Source organism: Rhinichthys klamathensis, unplaced genomic scaffold (genome assembly GCF_029890125.1).
Source record: "Rhinichthys klamathensis goyatoka isolate OS25496 unplaced genomic scaffold, OSU_Roscu_1.1 h1tg000262l_1, whole genome shotgun sequence".
NCBI classification, from domain to species: Eukaryota; Metazoa; Chordata; class Actinopteri; order Cypriniformes; family Leuciscidae; genus Rhinichthys; species Rhinichthys klamathensis.
Window position 1 is genome coordinate 725,400 of NW_026606783.1, and position 21,248 is coordinate 746,647.

Consider the following 21,248-nt stretch of genomic DNA (forward strand, 5'->3'; position numbering starts at 1 on the left):
GATCATTCTCATGCTGATTTGCTACTCAAGAAATATTTCTTATTATAAATCAATGTTGAAAACTAGTTGTGCAGATTAATGTTTTTGTGAAACTGATCTTTTTTCAGTATACTTTGATAAAAAGAAAGTTCAAAACAACAGCATTTGTTTGAAATAGAAATATTCTAACATTATCAATGTCTTTACTGATCAATTTAGTGCATTATTGCTTGCTTAAAGCATTTGTTTCTTTAAAAAAAAAATCATACCCCAAACTTTTGAATGTTTTATATTATATTATAATCATGTCTTTGTTTTTTTGCATATGTGCATACTCATACGTTGAATACCTTGTGTTATATGGATGGTATACAGCAAATGTAGGCAATCTGACAGTGAGGGCTGTGTATAGTCACGGCTCATTAACTGTATGGTGTGGAAAGAGGCCGGGCCATAACTCACCTCACTGGGGTCCTTAAATGGAACCAAATGTCCAGCCTGTCTGCTACTGGCAGTGCAATAATACACTTACACTACACATGCTACACAGTAAAATGGACTGTAAATTGCTATTTTAAGTAAAAGGATTATAAAACGCAAAGCAAGATAACGTTTATGAGAATAAGTGTGTGTGTTTGTGGTTATTCACACACTTTAACTATCCAATGGATGGAGTGTTTCAGGGGTGTAAGTACCATGACCGTTGGCGATGCATTTGTTATGTCCTTTGCTCTTGCGAGGAGTGGACTGGCAGGAAGCAGGGGCATTGCTAGCACTGTCTTCTTCCTCATCCTCTTCCTCGTCTACATCTTCATCATCCTTAGCACTACCAAAGTATGCCATGTTGCTGGGCAATGCAGCAGAGCCTGAACCAATGAGAAGGAGGGTAAAGACAAAGTGAGGAAGTGTCATGCAGAGAGAGAGAGAGAGAGAGAGAAATATAAACAGAACAGAACAGTATAATGGCTACCAGCCGAGATTAAAAAAGATTAAATCTCCACATGTCTTGCTTTGAAAGAAACCTAGTAGTCCTTGAAGGGATATTTCACAAAAAAATGACAATTATGTCTTCATTTACTCGCACTCACATTGTTTCGAACCTGTATGACTTACTGTCTTCTCTGGCATGCCAAAGAAAATATTTAAAAAAAAAATTGTTCATACACTACCGTTCCAAAGTTTGGGGTCAGTAATTTTTATTTACTTATTTATTTTAAGTCTGAAGTAATGATGCAGAAAATTCAGCTTTGCCATCACAGACTAAATTACATTTTATATATTAAAATAGAAAATCGTTAAAATATTATTTCACAATATTACTGCTTTTACTAACCAAATAAATGCAGCCTTGGTGAGCATAAGAGACTTCTTAAAAAATTATAATAAAATACATATTTCCTACCCCAAACTTTTGAATAGCAACGCATAATGATAGTCAATGGGGTCCAAAACAACACAGGACCTCACTGACTTTCAAGGTATGAAAGAAACTTTTTTAATTGTTATTTGTTCCGCATTAGAAAAAAAGTCATACAGATTTGAAATGACGTGATGGTAAGTAACCAATTACCTTTTTTTTTTTTTTTTTACTTTTGCTTTAATCTATCAAATATAAGAAGTTTCTATCAAATATAAGAAGTTTCTGTGTTCCTAAAACTCTAGTGTGTATTTGTCCACTGTGCAAAGCTGCTTATCCTGTTTAACTTCACTGTCCCAGCACTGTAAGAAAGAGGCGTTGATTGTGACTGTAGAGTGGTCCAGTCTAGTGCTCATCGCATGTGCTACTGATCCTCACTGAAGGGTTCAGTGCTCACAATGGAGAGCCTGTTCACAAGCTTTATTCCACATTCCCTCAATAGACATTTATCTGCACCAGAGTCACTGGGTGCTTGCATGTGCCATAGCATGTGATTGTGTGTGTGTGTGTGTGTGTGTGTGTGTGTGTGTGTGTGTGTGTGTGTGTGTGTGTGTGTGTGTGTGTGTGTGTGTGTGTGTGTGTGTGTGTGTGTGTGTGTGTGTGTGTGTGTGTGTGTGTGTGTGTGTGTGTGCGCCTGAGGAGGGGGTGGGGAATGGGGCCAACAGGAGAGAAATAGAGAAGAGAAGTAGTCCGGCTGCTTTTGAATCAATCCACTTCTCAAACCACAATAACCAATAGAGTGTTACATTTATATTGCAACCTGTTCATATCTTCCATTATTTGAGATCAATGGAAATGAACTATGTGAAACCTTATTAGCGACTGGTTATGGAAGGCGAGCTACAATATCCAGGTGAAATGGGAGCTGAGCTGAATTGTGAAAGAAAGGATTTTTGGGCCCCCTAAGATTAAGGAGAAAGGCTCTTTAGACCAGTCCTCCATCATCAAGGGCTTTAATAAGGGCTCCTGCGGGCTTTGACCCATTGGCTATTGTTTACATCTCAAGAGGCAACTGAATGATTCTTCGATTCCTCTCTGATAATGCCGATTTTGAAGAGCCATTTCAGAGTGAATATTAATTAATGTGATTTTCATCTCACAATACTCTACGGTAATACAGCTGATGATTTGATATGATAAAGTATTCAACTCTCACGTTCATTATTTAACATGAAGCATTTTGGAATCTGCAGGAAAGAGGTCTATGTTCAGTCCAAGTATCCTATTATTTTTGGAAAGAGACGAAAATTACGACTCATGTCATCCTCTGATATGAATTCTTTCTCGAAGCAATGTGTGACATTGCTTGAGGATTTCTGTGAACCCGAATCTGTTTTTACTTCTGTCCCTTATAGGCTGATGGAGAATGATAAACAGAGAGAGAGAGAAACAGGCTAAAAGGGGAACAACAAAAAAAGGGATTTCAGTAATCTCGTCACTAGCTTGGTTGGAAACAAACCAATATATATATATATATATATATATATAGCCACAAACTTTGGAATGGTAGTAATACAAGTATATATTACATAAAAAATAGTATAAAATAAATAATTTTATTACTACCATTCAGATTTTGCGGTTGGTATTTTTATTTAAAAATACAGTAAAAACAGTAAAATTGTAAGATATTTTACAATTTAAAATAACCATTTTCTATATTAAAATATTTTAAAATGTAATTTATACCTGTGATGACAAAGCTGAATTTTCAGCAGCCACATGATCCTTTAGAAATCATTCTAATATACTGATTTGATGCTCATCAATGTCTTATTATTATTGCTGATTTTTTTTGTGTGAAACCATTTGTTTAAAATATAAATCTTTTCTAACATGTCCAATTAAATGTAAATGTCTCAAAAGTAAAATATATAAATGCAGTTTTGAACATGATAAAAAATTTTTTTTACAAAGTAATTTCACTGTTTAGTAGTAGATCAAGAAGGAGCTTTTATAAGCAGAGACTAAAAATTATTATTATAATTTATTTTTAATTTTTATGATGCACATTGATAAGTGACATCTGTGCTTCCCCACTCATGAGAAACACCAGCTGCCACTGTGTCTGAATTATGGCTTAAATCATCCTTAACTTATGTGACACTACTACAGGCTCTGGTTATATTTGAAAAATCCATAAACTGATCCACAATTCCACTCTCACATGTACATTTGTGCTCAGTTCTAACCAAATACTGAAAAGAGGTTTTATATGATGACAGGGACGAATGGAGACTGGGAAAAACTTTCTCATTTACATTCTTTATGTTTGAAAATCCATTAACCCACTTAGCCAAAGAGTCCATGGCAAATCCAATCAGTCTGTTTCCTGTCTTTGCGAGAGAGAAGAGAGATGGAGAAAGTCAACCATTTCAAAGGAGCCTGAGAAATGTAAGTGAGTGGGAAAGGAGAGAGAATAAGAGAAAGTATGACTCGATTTGTGTCCTCTGTGTTTGTTCTGCCATGAGATGAAAAAGGACGAAAGACTGCAGCATAATTTATAGCGGTCACAAATCCAGACTGATACCCTCATTGTTTACATGCACAAATTTACACTAGCCAATTATGCTTAATTGCTTGAGTCCTGTCCCACAAGGTCATGTAAACACCTTAAATTGTGTTTTTTTTTAATCGGATAAATGTAAAAGTGCTCATTTTCAGTTTTTTATATTTTTGTGTCATTTTGTGTATTTATATTATATGTCTATTTTTTATGTTTCAGTTTTAGTTTAGTAATTTTAGTACTTCAAAATTACTTTTACTTCACTTTGTTTTCGTGTATTTCATCTAAAATGTATATTTCAATTTTATTTCAGCTTTATTTCAATTAATGAAAACATGCAACTCAATAAACAACTTTGTTTATTATGGTATATGGAATATTCTGGTTGCTTAACGGATGTTAAGGATCAGGACAACAAACAACCTTCATGTATAAACCAGAATCTAAATTTATTTTCTAATTAATTCTCCCTATGAACTCGAATAGTATAACAGCTCCGCCCACACTGAAATCCCATTGGACCATAGTTCCACTCCACATGAGTATTAAACAAGCAACATGGACAAGAAGACATCCCTCATCTACTTAAACATCTTCTGGAGCTCTTCCTTGCCATTGTCACCTTTGACTCGCTTACTGGAAGGGTTCGAATTGAATTGAAAATGTACACTGGGAGATCAGCCAAGACACAAACACTGTAAATAACATCAGCGCACACAAGAGAGTCACACACATGTTTGCCAGCAATAACCGAGACTCCCATGTGAGAGGTGAATGTGCGCTGCCCAGAGGTAAAGAATTATGGAGTCTGTAAACATTTTAAGAGTTGAGAGAGTGAGAAAATGAAGACAGACAACGATAGAAAGAGAGCAGACCCACCTCGTAGACAGAGGAAGGTGAGGAAGTCTTCAGTTTTGGGTTTGCGTCTTGTGAGATGGTTGTGCGGGGCGGCTGGGCTTGGGGGCATGGCCTCCAGCGCTTTCAGCGGGGTGGCATTGGGAGAACAGGGATGAGACTGAGCAAACTTCCTCTGAGCCCGCAGTCTTGGCCTGGTATGAGAAACAGGGAATATAAAGGATTAGTTCTGTTAGAAATGAAAATTTCCCTCCATCCTTCATTTATTCATCATTCAAGTTTGAAGACTTGCATTGGTCGCTCTTCTCTAAGCAATTACAATAAATGCAGATCAAGCTTTCTTTTTCCTTTCTATGTGACACTAAAGAAAGTCATGTGGGTTTCGAACAATATGAGAATAAATGAGTTCAGTTCAAGCTCTTTTTTTACAAAGATACTGTCATTTGATGCCTCATGTTTTATTGAGACCAAAAACTAGTTCACAAACCAGATTTTTGGAATCAATGAGAGGAAAAAGGCAATCATAGCGATCTGACTCGCTCCTTTGCTAGGAAAAGAGTTACTAATCTAATCCTATAGAAGACCTGCGGAGGGAAGCAGTTTGGTTTGACATATAAAAGCTCAGCAAAAAGTCTGACTGCGCAAGTCATTTTTAATTGGCCAACGTTGTGTTTGGATGCTTGTTTCCCAATAGGCTTAACCCACAAGACTTCCATGTTTGACCAGTTACACCAGTTAAGTTTTGCTGGTGAACAGTGTGGGTCAGCCTAGAATCTAACTTTATACTGTATCTCTTTGGCAATGAAAGTTACATAGGGTTACCATTTCATGCCCTGACCCATTGTTAAATCTGTTATATTCCCACCTAGTTCAATCATCATGATATGTATCTATGAAACCACATTTTATCCATGTACTAACTTAGAATGGCATAAAACCACAATATACTGTGCTGGAAATATCACAGAGAAAAGGCTCAGTAAACTCACTTTTTCCTGACAGGCTCATCGATTGAGTATTCATGGCTGTGGTCTTTGCTTTGAACTGCATGTTGTGTCCTGTCTGACTTACAGCTTCCAGCAAACAGCCCAGCTTTAGTTCCCAAACCATTCAAATGACCATTTGCAAAGGAGCCTGGGAAAAGAGGTGTGGTTTAAGCAATAGACATTTAAGTTTAAGCAATAGACATACATAAATACAGAAGAAAACAATTTCCTCCATCCTATTTTTAATATTGCTATGACATTTATCTATTAGCAAATAAAATAGATATAAAGGGCGTAGCATCCATAGCAACTCTTCAGTGCCTCTGAAATGGAGAAGAGGTTTGAAACAGGATTTTTCCAATCATTCAGTCTGCAGCGAACAAACACAAGTGGACACTCAGACTAAGTGCACACTCAGAATAAACTGACAGGAAGTAGGGAAAATGACAGTGCCTACAGTGTCCTGTTACAATTCTCTAAGGTTTCAGTCATGTTAAGCAGCCAAAAATAAACATGTAGTCTGTGAATTAAGAATACAACATGTGCATAAGTTAATGTCTTTACTCTTCCCTCATACAAAATTGAGAATAATAATAGCAGATCTATCGATATGTATGGGGCCATCTCTCATCTTGCAACATCTTGAGGACTGAGGCAGAGTCGGTGCGCCCAAGTACTGAGGTGAAGCCGGAGGAGCCCGACAGAACCAAAGGGGTGGAGGGACGAGTCAATGGCGAAGGCAAAAAAATATGCAGAGGCTGTCGTTGTCGTAATGAACGAAAGGGGCCAGATCTAAAAACCTCTACATATGTAGCTATCCCGAGGGAAAGATCCCCCTGGGAGAGGTGGAGGATCCGACCTGCTACTAGATCCATTTATTATGGTCCGTTATTCTGTCACACTGTGGTTGCAGCAGGAATGATTAAAAAAAGGAGCAGGATCTATGTGCAGCAGATTTTAATAATAACTCAATAACAATACTGAGGCATCTAAGCTATCTCAAGATTGCTGAAAAGCCAGTGAAGAGACTTGGGAGATGGTACGATGGGGATCTAAAGGACACAGTTCGAGTGGGAGAAGTTAGACGACAAGCAGTGGAAGGGTTGAAGAGCATAAACAGCTGTGCTCTACCAGGCAAACTAAAACTCTGGTGCTTTCAGTTTGGTCTATTGCCGAGGTTGCTGTGGCCACTGACTGTGTACGAGGTTTCTTTGACAACAGTGGATAAGCTGGAAGCGTTAATAAGTTCATACATCAGGAAATGGTTGGGAGTTCCACGCTGCCTCAGCAGAGTGGGACTTTATAGTAAAGGAATATTGCAGCTGCCAGGCTCTGCTTTAACCGAGGAGTTTAAGTGCGCCAAGGTCAGACTGGAAATGACCTTAGTAGAGTCACGCGACAAATGTGTAAGGGAGGCAGCCCCTGTGCTAAAAACTGGTAGAAAGTGGTCAGCAAAGAGATCTGTAGTAGAGGCAAAGCCTGACCTTCAAATTGGGGATATCGTGGGACAGGTACAGCATGGAAGAGGGGGTTTTGGGCTCAGTTTAGCTCCTCCTAAATGGCACAAGGCAGGCCCAGCTCAAAGGAGGAAGCTGGTAGTCAACGAGGTGCGAAAGCAGGAGGAGAGGATGAGGTGTATAAAGGCCATTTCCCAGGCCAAGCAGGGAGAGTGGATGAGATGGGAGAGTGTGGAACAACGCAAGATGGGCTGGCAAGACCTTTGGTCAATGGAAGAGAGTAGGATCAGTTTCCTTATCAGGTCAACATATGATGTTCTCCCATCACCACAGAACCTAAACCTCTGGGTAGGAGAGGATCCCTCTTGTCCTTTGTGTTCATCACCTGCCACATTAAGGCACATTTTGACAGGATGTAAGGTGGCTCTTAGTCAAGGTCGGTTTACTTGGCGCCATGACCAAGTACTGCGATGTTTGGCTTTAGCATTGGAAGGCAAGCGTAACATGACCAATAAGTTGCCACCTGTTCTAGCAAAACATTACACACAGAAGACAATATTCCTCCGCCCAGGCGAGCAACCACCAAAGAAAAGGTGCTAACACCAATTCTCGCCCAGGACAACTGGAAGCTGCCAGGGACTGGAAAATGCTGGCTGATCTTGATCAACGGCTTATTTTTCCACCTGAGATTGCCACCACTAACCTACGACCAGATATTGTTTTGTGGTCTGTATCAGCACGCATTGTTCAACTGATAGAGTTAACAGTGCCATGGGAGGATGCTGTAGATGAGGCAATATGAGAGGAAGAAACTGCGGTATGCTCATCTGGCCACTGAAGCAGAACAGCGAGGATGGAGAGTCCAGGTTTATCCAGTGGAAGTGGGTTGTCGAGGATTTGTGGCACACTCTACAACCCGGTTCCTCAGAGACGTCGGATTCAGTGGCCAAGAGTTGCGCCGCACAGTAAAGAACTTATCTGAAGCAGCAGAGAGGAGCAGCACTTGAAAGTCTTCAAACTTGAAGAGTCTGTTGGTTTATTTGTATAGTTTGCATAGTAAGTACAGTTATTACGTTCCTGTGTATATTGAGTGAATGAGGGTTGGTGATTGGGCAGATATGGTGTTTTGCGGTAGGTAGTATGCCATACGGAACCGTTGCCACTGAACCTACTTTAACGAAGACAGTGGGGCTCGACAGCCTTAGTCAAACGGGTTGGCGCGTAGGGTTGGGTTGTGGAGAGATTGTGAGATTGTGGTTAGGTCTCAGCAGCAGGAGGGATGTAGAGGTCAGTAAGCTGGGCTGAGTTGAGTGGGGGACGGAGGGGGGTGATTCTGGGACGCCAGAGTCACTGTCAAACCCTCTTGAGGTGTCGTGGGCTAGTCGACGAAACACTGAGGATGGAAGGTGCCCACTTGAAGACCGTAGAGATGTCACCTACTCGGCTCAATCCAGACGGTTGTCGTGCTGGTCCACTGGGGAAACCACACTGTAGTTACAGCCATTGTGTGTGCTGACGTGCCAAGTACACTGCAGCCGTTAACGCCGGACAGAAGGAGATTCACATCACCATATGGAAGGAAGCCGAGTACAAATCAGTAGTGATGTATGTCTCGAGACCGGTCTTGGTCTCGAGACCACTTTTACGTGGTCTCGGTCTTGTCACGGCCTTGACGGTCTTTGGTCTCGGTCTTGTCTTGGTCTCGGACCTCTCGGTCTTGTCTAGGTCTCGCTGTCTCAGACCGACATAGTGGTCAGGGGATTGAGCAATACAATACTACAATATCCACGACGATATCCGCAACGTATTGAAGCGCGCGTCCGAGTGAAGACAGTGCGGTGCGCGCGAGCCACGCGAGAAAACACTGTATCCGCGCCACTGATCGCAGCGGCAACGAGCACTTTGATCACTTGATTTAAAAAAACACATATCATGTACAGTTTTTGATATATTAATATTTAGTAAAACACATATCAGTGACATGATGGGTTTTACCTTCATTCAGGAGATTTTGGGTAACTGCACAACTGACAGATGACTTTGAGCGCACCGCCAACGGTGTGTGTGTGTGTGTGTGTGTGTGTGTGTGTGTGTGTGTGTGTGTAACCATAGCGACAAAAACGACCAACTTTCGGATCCTGCACTTAAGCCTATAATTTCGTTTTTAAAAATATAATTATGTATTTAAAAGTTGCAGAATGGATTCATTTGGAGACTTCGAAATCAGCAGAGATAGGCAGGCAAATGCAAAACAACATTTGACAAGTTATTGCTTAGCTTCAACACTAATGTTTTTTTTCCCCTCCGGTCTCGACTTGGTCTCGGTCTTAGTCTCGACTTGGTCTTGGTCTCGACTTGGTCTGTCTTGGTCTTGGTCTTGGTCTTGTCTTGGTCTCGTTACCATCTGGTCTTGGTAGTGTCTTGGTCTCGGTTTAGGCGGTCTCGACTACAAGTCTACAAATCAGCATGAAGTTTTAACATCTACTCTCGTGTAATGGAAATCTTAATCAAAGAACTGGAACAGAACAACCATAAACATAGACAATAACTGACAGAGGGCAACTGAAACTTGAGGGTTATGTATACAGAGAAACAGGGGTCTAAACAATATCACCGGCCACTTTTTTAGGTAAACGTTCAACTGCTCATTAACGCAAATATCTAATCAGCCAATCATATGTAAGGAGATTTAAGTCACTTTGAACATGGCATGGTTGCTGGTGCCAGACGGGCTGGTCTGAGTATTTCAGAAACTGCTGATCTACTGGGATTTTCACACACAATCATCTCTAGTGTTTACAGAGAATGGTCCGAAAAAATATCCAGTGAGGGGCAGTTCTGTGGGCGAAAATGCCTTGTTTATGCCAGTCAGAGGCCAGAGGTCAGAGGACAATGGTCAGACTGGTTCAAGCTGATAGAAAGGCAACTTTTTTTCAACTTCGAGCACTGGGTGTAGGGGATGTATTCTTGGCACACTTTGGGAACCAATTGAGCAATGTTCAATTGGAACCAATTGAGCCTTAGACTAAATGCCACAGCCTACCTGAGTATTGTTGCTGACCATGTCCTTCCCTTTATGACCACAGTGTATCTTCTGATGGCTACTTCCAGCAGGAAAACATACCATGTCACAAAGCTCAAATCTTCTCAAACTGGTTTCTTAAACATGACAGTGAGTCATGTTTAGTGAAGTGAAGTGAGTAAACTTCGGCAGAATCTTGTGAATTAGAATGCAGCTACTAACTGCACAGGATAATGTCGCTTTACAATTTTTAGAATTCTGAAGGATGCTGTTTAATTACAGAGTATGTGCAAGACTCTCTGAAATGCAATGCAATGTTTTTGATAACAAACCAATTACAAAGGAATCCTTAAGTGTTTTTGAAAGCATATAAAGCGGTGAGCTCATGAGGTGTCCTGTTCATGCCCTTGACATTCTCCGCGAGATGATGCACTGCATCATCCACAGCCAGGCGGGTCACTGAGTTCACCCCATTAGAGTGCAGTGATTTGAGAGCAGTGAGAGCGCTTTGCAGCCTCGGCACATGAAATCCATACAGAGAGGGCATTATTCAGGGCATAATTTACTTTGCTCACACATTTTCAGTGCAATCATGGCAGAAAAATAATATTCCTAATGGACCATTGAGAGGCTGAGGAAATAAAGAAAAGTCCCACAGTGCCATGTGTTGCTATGTCACAGCTGGCTGCAGACACATGAGCTCAGCATCTAAGGCAAAATAATTCATCAAATACCAATGCACCTTTGAAACACCACATTGAACTGTAGATCTCAGTTTAATTTGAACCTGTAAATTGATCAAAATGAATAAATGTAATTCCAGAAGAACAAACTTACATTTATGTAACAAAATAGGCCATTTTTGACACATTTAATATCTGGATTATTCATAATAAAAATACCTCAGCAAACATAAAACTGTCTTTGGCAATGGCAAAACAGCATAGAACATCATCTGCACAGGATATGAGTTTATAAATATGATCAAGTTGAAGGAATGGCTCATGAATATTAATTAACTAATATGCCTGGATGTGCTAGAAAGATTACCTAGCAATGTCAATATGAAGAAAATTAATATCCATGTGCTCAGTCTCTGCCATATGGTGACATCACAACCTAACCATCATCTTAAAACTCATTCGAATGCCACTGTTAAGGTATGATATTCTCAACGTATTATTCTCTAAAGGAGTTCAGAATGGCAGCTGAAAGCAACAGCGTCAGATGTCACAGAAATGAGTTTTTTACTGCAGCTGTTCTAAAGGTCAGTATCCATCTGTAGTGTAGATCGCTGAAAGCACTGCTCTAGAGAAGGGGAATACTCACCATTAACTATCCCAGTGCCATTCTCCACTTTGCTCTTCTGAGCCGTCTTAAACTCTTTGAGGGAGAGGTAGAGCACCCGGCGGACCACTCTCTCTTCCGACCATGGGATCCCATCGTTATCATCCTGCAGAAAGGAAAGAGTTCATTTTAGAGCTCTAAAATGAAACACATGACCTAAAGTCACCTCATAAGAAAAAGAAACAGCTCTTTAAATAAACAGTTTTGGAATAATTAGTCAAACAATTGGAAAACAGGCATGATTTCATTATGTCAAACAAATGAAATGACAAACACTGAGCGTGGATGAGAAAAAAAACACAGCAAGCAAAGCTATACAGACAGAAAACTGCGCTATAAATAGTGCAGTTGGCTGCAGTTTCTCAATCCCAGCACATGTCAGAAAGCCTTTTATTACTGAATGCTCCAAAAGCAATGACAACACATGTTAGCATAACATTTGTTACCCATAGATTACCTAATGTGCTGTAGTAAGACATCTCTGTACTAGGTAGCTGAATGACCTCACTGTTCTTCACAATTCTCTCAAAGCCTCAAAACAAGTCTTTCATCCAATAATGTGCTCTCTTATAACAGCTCATTGCCTTGGCCTGTCCCCTTCACCATAAATGGGGTAACAAGCCAAGCTTGTTCTCAATCATGTCCCCTAGTGTTGCACTGGCACTACATGACCCACCAACAGACTATTCACAAGGGTAACAATACAATGGTTCAAGGGTTTTTAAAGTCATCATGAAACAGAAGTTGCAATAGTCTTTTCTTTCCTATTGTGATGTATATATCTGAGAGAAATGGCTTCTCGAAAAAAATTAGAGTTGATTTTGTCAATCACAGAATTGATTGGATGGTTGTGGTTTTCTATTGCTGTGATGTCATGTGTGTGACAGGTTGTCCCGTCCTCAGGCCAGTAAACATATAATCAGAGAAGAGATGTCGCTCGCTACAAGATGGATTTTGATTGAAGATTACGAGGGCACATAAAAAAAAAATATATATATATAAAAATCATGTGCACATATAAATCATTTATAATAAATACTGATATATTCCATACAAAAAAAAAAAAAATCTGCAGAAACTATAATTCCAAAGATTCCCAAATATAATTTGAATAGGATGCGGATGTGTACATTTTTCTTATTTTGTTCAAAGATACTGCCCATCGGAAGCTACATAAGATATTTGCATGTTGCTCAGAAAACAAAATAAGTACAATTTACCCTGATCATCCAATAGAAAATTTTTACATGATTTATCATGTTTTGTTTAGCCTTAATGAGTATCAGTGAATGTTTTCACTTGTAATAGTTGTGCATAAGCAAATATTTACAAACATATATATATATATATATATATATATATATATATATATATACAGTATATGTATATGTATATACACGTACATTTTTAAGCCATCTGGTAGCAGCCTGATAGCATGACAGGCCAGAGGCCATTCACCGAGGAATGTTGTATAGTCGTCACTGCAATCAGCATAAGAGCACCATGCTTTCATGAAGCCAGATTTGATATTTTACACGTGATGTATTGTTATCACTATAAATGGGACTTATTTTAGCAAACTGATCCTGAGAGCAAGATTCGTAATCATGCTGCCCTCCCCCCAGTGATAGCAAAAACTTGTGATGATTAGGACGATGTGAAGTGCTTGACCCCAGCTTAGGGCCTCCTCATGGCACACGAAGAAAGTGCCACTCACTAGGGAACTTCTAGTAGCCATGGAGACGGTCTTCCACAGGTCTATTGTGGCGGCCATGTGAAAGTCCCTGTCAGGGTGAACTCAAAACGATATGACATTTCACGAGCGAAGGCCAAGCTCTATTATTTATGAGATTATGCAAGTAGGGTCCCACAAAAAGAGACACTAGAAAGTGGAAGTCAATATCAATAGACTGCCAGACAGAAAAGGAAATGCTTCTCTTATAATTCGAAACCCCCAAAATCTCATCTGTCCTTAACATTGTGGTTTAAACAGTGCACGGACATAGGATACTATGGGGTAATAAGGCAATAATTATAATTTAAAAAAATATAAAAAGGCAGCCAAGCAGTCATGGAGGAACAACTGATATATATATATATATATGTATATACACTCACCGGCCACTTTATTAGGTACACCTGTCCAACTGCTCGTTAACACTTAATTTCTAAGCAGCCAATCACATGGCGGCAACTCAGTGCATTTAGGCATGTAGACATGGTCAAGACAATCTCCTGCAGTTCAAACCGAGCATCAGTATGGGGAAGAAAGTTGATTTGAGTGACTTTGAACGTGGCATGATTGTTGGTGCCAGAAGGGCTGGTCTGAGTATTTCAGAAACTGCTAATCTACTGGGATTTTCACGCACAACCATCTCTAGGGTTTACAGAGAATGGTCCGAAAAAGAAAAAACATCCAGTGAGCGGCAGTTCTGTGGGCGGAAATGCCTTGTTGATGCCAGAGGTCAGAGGAGAATGGCCAGACTGGTTCGAGCTGATAGAAGGGCAACAGTGACTGAAATAACCACTCGTTACAACCGAGGTATGCAGCAAAGCATTTGTGAAGCCACAACACGCACAACCTTGAGGCGGATGGGCTACAACAGCAGAAGACTCCACCGGGTACCACTCATCTCCACTACAAATAGGAAAAAGAGGCTACAATTTGCAAGAGCTCACCAAAATTGAACAGTTGAAGACTGGAAAAATGTTGCCTGGTCTGATGAGTCTCGATTTCTGTTGAGACATTCAGATGTTAGAGTCAGAATTTGGCGTAAACAGAATGAGAACATGGAACCATCATGCCTTGTTACCACTGTGCAGGCTGGTGGTGGTGGTGTAATGGTGTGGGGGATGTTTTGCTGGCACACTTTAGGCCCCTTAGTGCCAATTGGGCATCGTTTAAATGCCACGGCCTACCTGAGCATTGTTTCTGACCATGTCCATCCCTTTATGGCCACCATGTACCCATCCTCTGATGGCTACTTCCACCATGTCACAAAGCTCTAATCATTTCAAATTGGTTTCTTGAACATGACAATGAGTTCACTGTACTAAAATGGCCTCCACAGTCACCAGATCTCAACCCAATAGAGCATCTTTGGGATGTGGTGGAACGGGAGATTCGCATCATGGATGTGCAGCCGACAAATCTGCGGCAACTGTGTGATGCCATCATGTCAATATGGACCAAACTCCCTGAGGAATGCTTCCAGCACCTTGTTGAATCTATGCCACGAAGAATTGAGGCAGTTCTGAAGGCAAAAGGGGGTCCAACCCGTTACTAGCATGGGGTACCTAATAAAGTGGCCGGTGAGTGTATATTACTGTTCAAAAGTTTGGGGTTGGTAAGAATTGTATAAGTATTGTGAACTATTACAATTTTAAATATTTGTATATATTAATATATTTTATAAATTAAATATTATATAAATATATTTTTAAATATTAAATTAAGTGATATTATTATGTTAAATGTAATTTATTCCAGTGATGTTAAAGATACATTTTTAGCATCATTAGGCTACTCCAGTCTTCAGTGTCACATGATCCTTCAGAAATAAATCTAATATATGCTCATTTGATGTTTTTAAGGAACATTTCTTATTATTATCAATGTTGAAAACAGTTGTGCTGCTTAATATTTCTGTGGTAACTGTAATACATTTTCTAGTAACAATATAAAAGTCTTTACTGTGACTTTTGATCAATTTAATGTATCCTTGCTGAAAAAAATACAGATTTCTTTTTACAAAAAACTTTTAAACAATAATGTATTTATATATATATATATATATATATAGAGAGAGAGAGAGAGAGAGTGATAAGTAACTAAACATATATGTCTTTACTCTGTTATGGCTTTGATCTATTTCTTACTAGATTTAAAGCACAAAGCCTGTTCATGTCACCTGGGTTGCAGAACACACTCAGAACACTCAAAACACTCAGAACACAGAAAACGTATAACACGACGCTGAACAGACAACTGAACAAAGGAAACTGAGGAATTAAATACACAGGAGTAAAAGAGGAAACTAAATGAGTAACAGGTGAACTTATGTGGTGAATCTGGCACACACAAGGAAACAATATACAAATACAGGGAACAGGAACAGAACAGAACCAACACCATGAAACTAAGCAGAACAAATCATAATCCTGACAGCATTAATGGAGGACAGACGCACTCGGAGTTATGGCCAAATTCACTGTTTTTATGCCAGCACAAGGTCCGTTGCCAAATACAGAATGAGATTTGCTTACTTAATGCTTGTAAATTGACAGTTAAGTGAATGATTCAAGGATATCCGGGTCCATTACTTGATCAAGGAGCCCTGACACACCTCATAAAAGAAATGCAACAATATAATTCCACTATTTTCACTAAACATGCCTGTTGTGTTTATATACACAATGCACTACTGTACAGTGTATAGAATTTTCCATTTAAGGCAAGATCTAATATCAATATGTTAATCACACATGGTGCATGAGTCCAATATCTCCAAAATCAATTAAACATAAGATTCATGTTGCTCATTTAACTGTCATAATCAGTTCCTCTGTGAAAACGGCCTCATATGCATCCTCCTTTTAACCACATCAGTTTGCTATTTGTATCCGTGTAGCTCCGGGCAGCTCTTACAATTACACCAGCATCTCTCACCACACACATCTCTGTGTCACAAGTCATGTGCTGGTTTTTATTACGCTACCAGCAACCATGTCAATTATTGATAAAGGTGTATTGTGTCTTAACTCACGTGGATAAGTCTGTCACCGTAAGCAAAATGCAGATCTTTCATGATAGCGACATATATCGGTTGAATTAGAGGACTTTACATTTGTTTACATTTGGAGTCTATAATCCAAAGATCAAGTGAGGCATCATAACTGCAACAAAGAGCAAAAAGCAAACAACAAAGGACAAAGTCAGAGGAATAATAGCAGAATAATAGGCTGCAGACTGAGGCCTGTTTAATTCCAGTGTGTGGGTTTGATTTGCATACAGATAACTTGTCAAACGCTTTTATTAAACATGATGGCTTTAATGAGTAATTGCTCCCTTATGGATTGCACACACTTGAATCCAAAAGCAACTAGTGTTATAATCAGGAAAATTATTGAAAAAGCTTTAATCTTTACCTAAAGTTTAGCACAGACGTTGATTCAGACAGAGCATTAGTTGGGTCTGGGAGCGCTGCTTCACACAGATCAAATTCAAACAGGGCAACAAGAGCAGACGGGCTGAGGGCCAGCCTGCCAACACATCGAATCTGACCTTGTTTACCCATCTGTCTCAGACCGATCACTCATACACACAGCTACCTACTACTAATGTTAACAAAAGCAAGCTGGCATGAATTTTTTTTTTGATCTATTATTTACCCAGGACCAACAACCTGACATTAAACCAACATTGACTGGCCTATCAACACGATACACGCAGGTGTTCGATTATAAATGATGACTGGCTGCGCTCTCAAGAAAATTTCACTCCGATAAGCTTCTCAAATAAGCCATTCAACAGCACTCAGTCACACCTACTCCATTGACAACACGAAAGCTACACGAACTGGAAATAAATTCACAAAGACAGTTTTCCTCACAGTTGAGCAAAACTGTTCCAATCATACACGGAAGTGCATGATATTATGCCCTATATTGGTTATCAGTTGTTACCGGTAGATATTGGATATTTAATTGTTGCTGTATATTTTAAATTGTAAATGACATTTGCCATCATCTAGCACTAATGATTACTGAAATGATTTAACCCTTTTAAAGCCATTTAGATTTCAAGAAAAATGTCAGAATTGCGAGATATGAACTCGCAATTGCGAGAAAAAAGTCAGAATTGCGTGACTTTTGCATGCAGAATTTATCACAATTAACTCGCAAAATTCTGACGTTTTTCTTGCAATTGCGAGTTTATATCTCGCAATTCTGACTTTATAGCACGCAATTGGGAGTTTATATAAAAAGTCAGAATTGGAAACAAGCTTCCATAGAACGGTGCATTTGCATCTGCAAAAATCTCTTTGTTAAAGCCCAGACTGTCCCAATAAAAAACTATGAACAAAGCAATATTCACTCTCCCAAAAGTGCATAAAGAATAACAGAATACTTAGTCTTCTTCAAAAAAAGCTGCTGATATTAATGCTTGCATTGCAAAGAAATATTTTGGTCTTCCCATGGTTCAGCGCTGTGCCACAAAATCTTCACTGATTGTACAAACACAAAGGACTCAATGCACAGGGGAGTTCCCATAAGCGTCGCTTCGTTAGAGGTTTGCTTATCAAGGACACTGTTTTTCCAGTGACAGCACCCTCTACACATTCACCTAGCTGTGAAGACAGATTGCTGCAGACGGAGCCAAGGAAGCAAAGACCCACCCAATGACAATTCCCTCTCCTGCCATGACAACAGGAGAATACCAGTGGCAAACCTGGCCGCTTCACCATATGCACTTCCCTCCCTCTCTTTCCATAGACATGAGCAGTGTTAAACAATATGCTTGTACTGGGATGAATTAAACTCAATGAGCTACTACCATGCATGACAGCGGTATGAAGTCTCAAGAGACAACAGACAGTGGAGTCACCTTCTCACCCACGTTTCAATAAACTAAACGTGGCAATATTTGCTCATCAAAATTTTGCTTAAGCCTTTAAATAGGCTACATCTAATTGCTATTTATGACATCTATAGTATTATCTCTGATGAAAACAAATTAAACAGACATTAAAATCAATAGACAAAAGCCAGACACTTTTCTTGATAAAAACATCTCCTGATAATAACATTGCAGCAATAATTGTACCCAGTTCAGCAAGCCCATTCTGATACAATATGTCTCCTTGGAGTTTGGGATGACTGCATCAATTAGTGCACAGCTGGACATGTCTGAGACGGAGGGATGAAGCAGCCATTACAAGCTTCCTGCGGTTTTTACATCATCCTTTGTTTTATTTGAGAGTTGTAACACAGCCACAAAATTTCATTACACAGATAAAATGCAATGAGGCTGTACAGTAGTAGACGACACAAGTGATATTAATAATTTCCTTTGCTCATTTATCAACTCATCACAGCTGAATATTATCCAGTGGATTAACAGTATTGACATTAAAGATGGATGTGTCTCATAAAATTAATCATTAAATTCAAATTATTATTATTAAATACATACATTTAATAATAATGTCATATTTATTTAATTATATGTAATATGTTATAATAATATTTAACATATGTGATTATTAATTTAGCCATTATTTCAGTCTTCAGTGTCACATGATGTCTAATATGCTGTGTGTGTGTGTGTGTGTGTGTGTGTCATTGTCTCCTGAGTCTTTAAATTCATAAAAACATTCACTTCTAAGTGAACAAATGAGTCACCACATTTAGCAGTACATAAAATAAATAACATCCAACCGCATGTCAATTATTTTGCTACTATGTTGGATTACCAATTCAACCTTATTTAACACTCTATTTTACAGTGTCAGCATTTCACATAATGCATGTTGCTATAATTAATAACAATCAGATCTACAAAATAATTACACAGAAAGTTCATGTAGTCCATTAGTATTATTCATTACTTATGTAAATACACAGTAAAATGAACAGTATAAAATGTGACTAAGTATTCCCTTAGGCCCTATATTTCAAACCACATTAGCAATCATTAGGAGTGTAACGGTACACAAAGCTGACGGTTCAGTACGTACCTCAGCAGGGGGGCGGGACGCCTTCGGTACGCCATGAGAGTATTGCGATACGTACCGTGGGTGGTGTATCGCGGTTCTGTGGTTCAGTTTGACTATTACTACACCCCTAGCAATCATACATTGAACATCAGAACGTAGGCTCACTATTGGCCAGCACCACACGCATCACACACATGACCAGCGTCGGCCAATAATGAGCCTACGTTCTGACGTACAACCCAGAAGCGCTGTTACACTACGTGAACTCACTCAGAGGCCCACACAGAAGAAAATGACTAGTTGAATAAAGTCGTTATTTTTTTGCACACAAAAAGTGTTCTCGTCGCTTGATAAACTTATGGTTGAGCCACTGTAGTCACTTGGACTATTTTAAATATTGTCTTTACTAACTTTCTGGGTTGTCAAGTTTCAATTACATAGAAGCCTATGGAGGAGTGAGACAGCTCTCAGATTCAATCAAAAATGTCTTAATTTGTGTTCCGAAGATGAACGAAAGTCTTACAGGGTTGGAACAACATGAGGGTGAGTAATTACTGACAGAATTTTCCTTTTTGGGTGAACTAACCCTTTAAGAAAACAAGTTTTGTTGTCAAGATAACAGGAAAATGAATTTGTGGTGACAGCAAAAATACCTATAACAGCCTAGCTTTGTTCTTCCCAGTTAAGATGCCCCATTAAACCAGTTATTCAAAATTGTCAATAACAGTCAACATTTTTTAGATAAAAAAACATTTTAAGTGAACACTTGAAATGAATGAGGCTATCTAGTGTTTGTAAATGTAGCGCTGCCCTAAACAGGATCAGTGTAGCATGGGCTTTAGTTCTCCATTACTGTGTGAAGCAAACTGATGCCAAGGATGAGTCTGAAGGAGCTATCAAATATCTCTGACTGCTGAGGCCAAAGAAAATGTGTGGGACACAAGAGCTTCCAGTTAAGATGGCCATCTCTGGCATGTGAGGCCGGCCTGTGCTCACTGTAAACACAGAGTGATATATATCTGCCAATTTCTGCTCTGTTGTCACATTAAATAGATTTGTTTTCACATATGGTGCTTGGGAGAAAGCGTGAAACATGATTTCTTACAGCCTTCCTAATTTCTACAGCCTGTTCATTTACACTACACTTTAGTAATGTTCCAATAAGCCACAGTAATAGTGTGTGTTGTAACCTCACCTAATCCTGAATGACATTGTGTAATATTATTCTTATACATAAAGAACGAGATCTGATCTCATAATGGGAACTGTCACAGAGGAGTTACTGTGTAAATACAGGCATATCAACTCTGCTGCTGATTCATGCAGTCCTGATCAAAAATATCTTGATCCCTGTGTAGATTTTCTAACCGACCATATCCGGTTTGGCAAGAGAGAAGAAAGAATGTACAACATTCTTAGTTTCAATGTGCACAACAGGCTATTTATATTCATAGCCTTGCTTTTTCAAACACAGTAGAGGTTTTTAGCATATTCATAGAATTAGCTTCATATTGAACCCTGATAGATTTCAGCATGAAGTGTTAAAAGTATGTTTGTGCTTGTGCCTTCACATGTCTAAACATCTAAGCGACAGCTGTATTTGATCCACAGGATTGCAATGAATTACAGCGAATACCAACTAAAGCCAAGGCAGAGAGCTCCATACAAAGAAGCTATCATCTTTAAACGGATCATTCCCAGCCTCATACAACCAAACCAAATGTTCAGAGCTTGTACTTCAAACCATGTGGCAATTAAACATCAGAGAATCAAGGTAAACAAAGACATCAGACTGCAACTGAATGAAATAATGACCCTCAAAGAATAACTGATTTTTGTATATATTTCTTTCTTTCTTTTTTGCCTGAATGTGCTTTTAAATCTAGAAATGTATGTCAAGATTTTGTCCAGCAGCCATTTTGTCCTGCATTTTTCATTTGGCCAAGATGCATTATAATGTT

At 39.2% G+C, this 21,248-nt stretch overlaps 1 protein-coding gene across 3 annotated transcripts in view; it reads right to left on the minus strand.

The window, feature by feature from the left end:
* The window catches only part of jarid2a (jumonji, AT rich interactive domain 2a), a 41,014-nt gene that overhangs the window by 17,662 nt on the left and 2,104 nt on the right, over positions 1-21,248 (minus strand). For all 3 annotated transcript variants that reach the window (XM_056267829.1, XM_056267828.1, XM_056267830.1), the window contains exons 2-5: positions 11,552-11,675; positions 5,747-5,891; positions 4,782-4,951; positions 675-845 (exon numbers count right to left, since the gene is read on the minus strand). In XM_056267829.1, the coding sequence (XP_056123804.1) occupies positions 675-845; positions 4,782-4,951; positions 5,747-5,891; positions 11,552-11,675 (610 nt within the window). The remainder of the gene's footprint in view (positions 1-674; positions 846-4,781; positions 4,952-5,746; positions 5,892-11,551; positions 11,676-21,248) is intronic.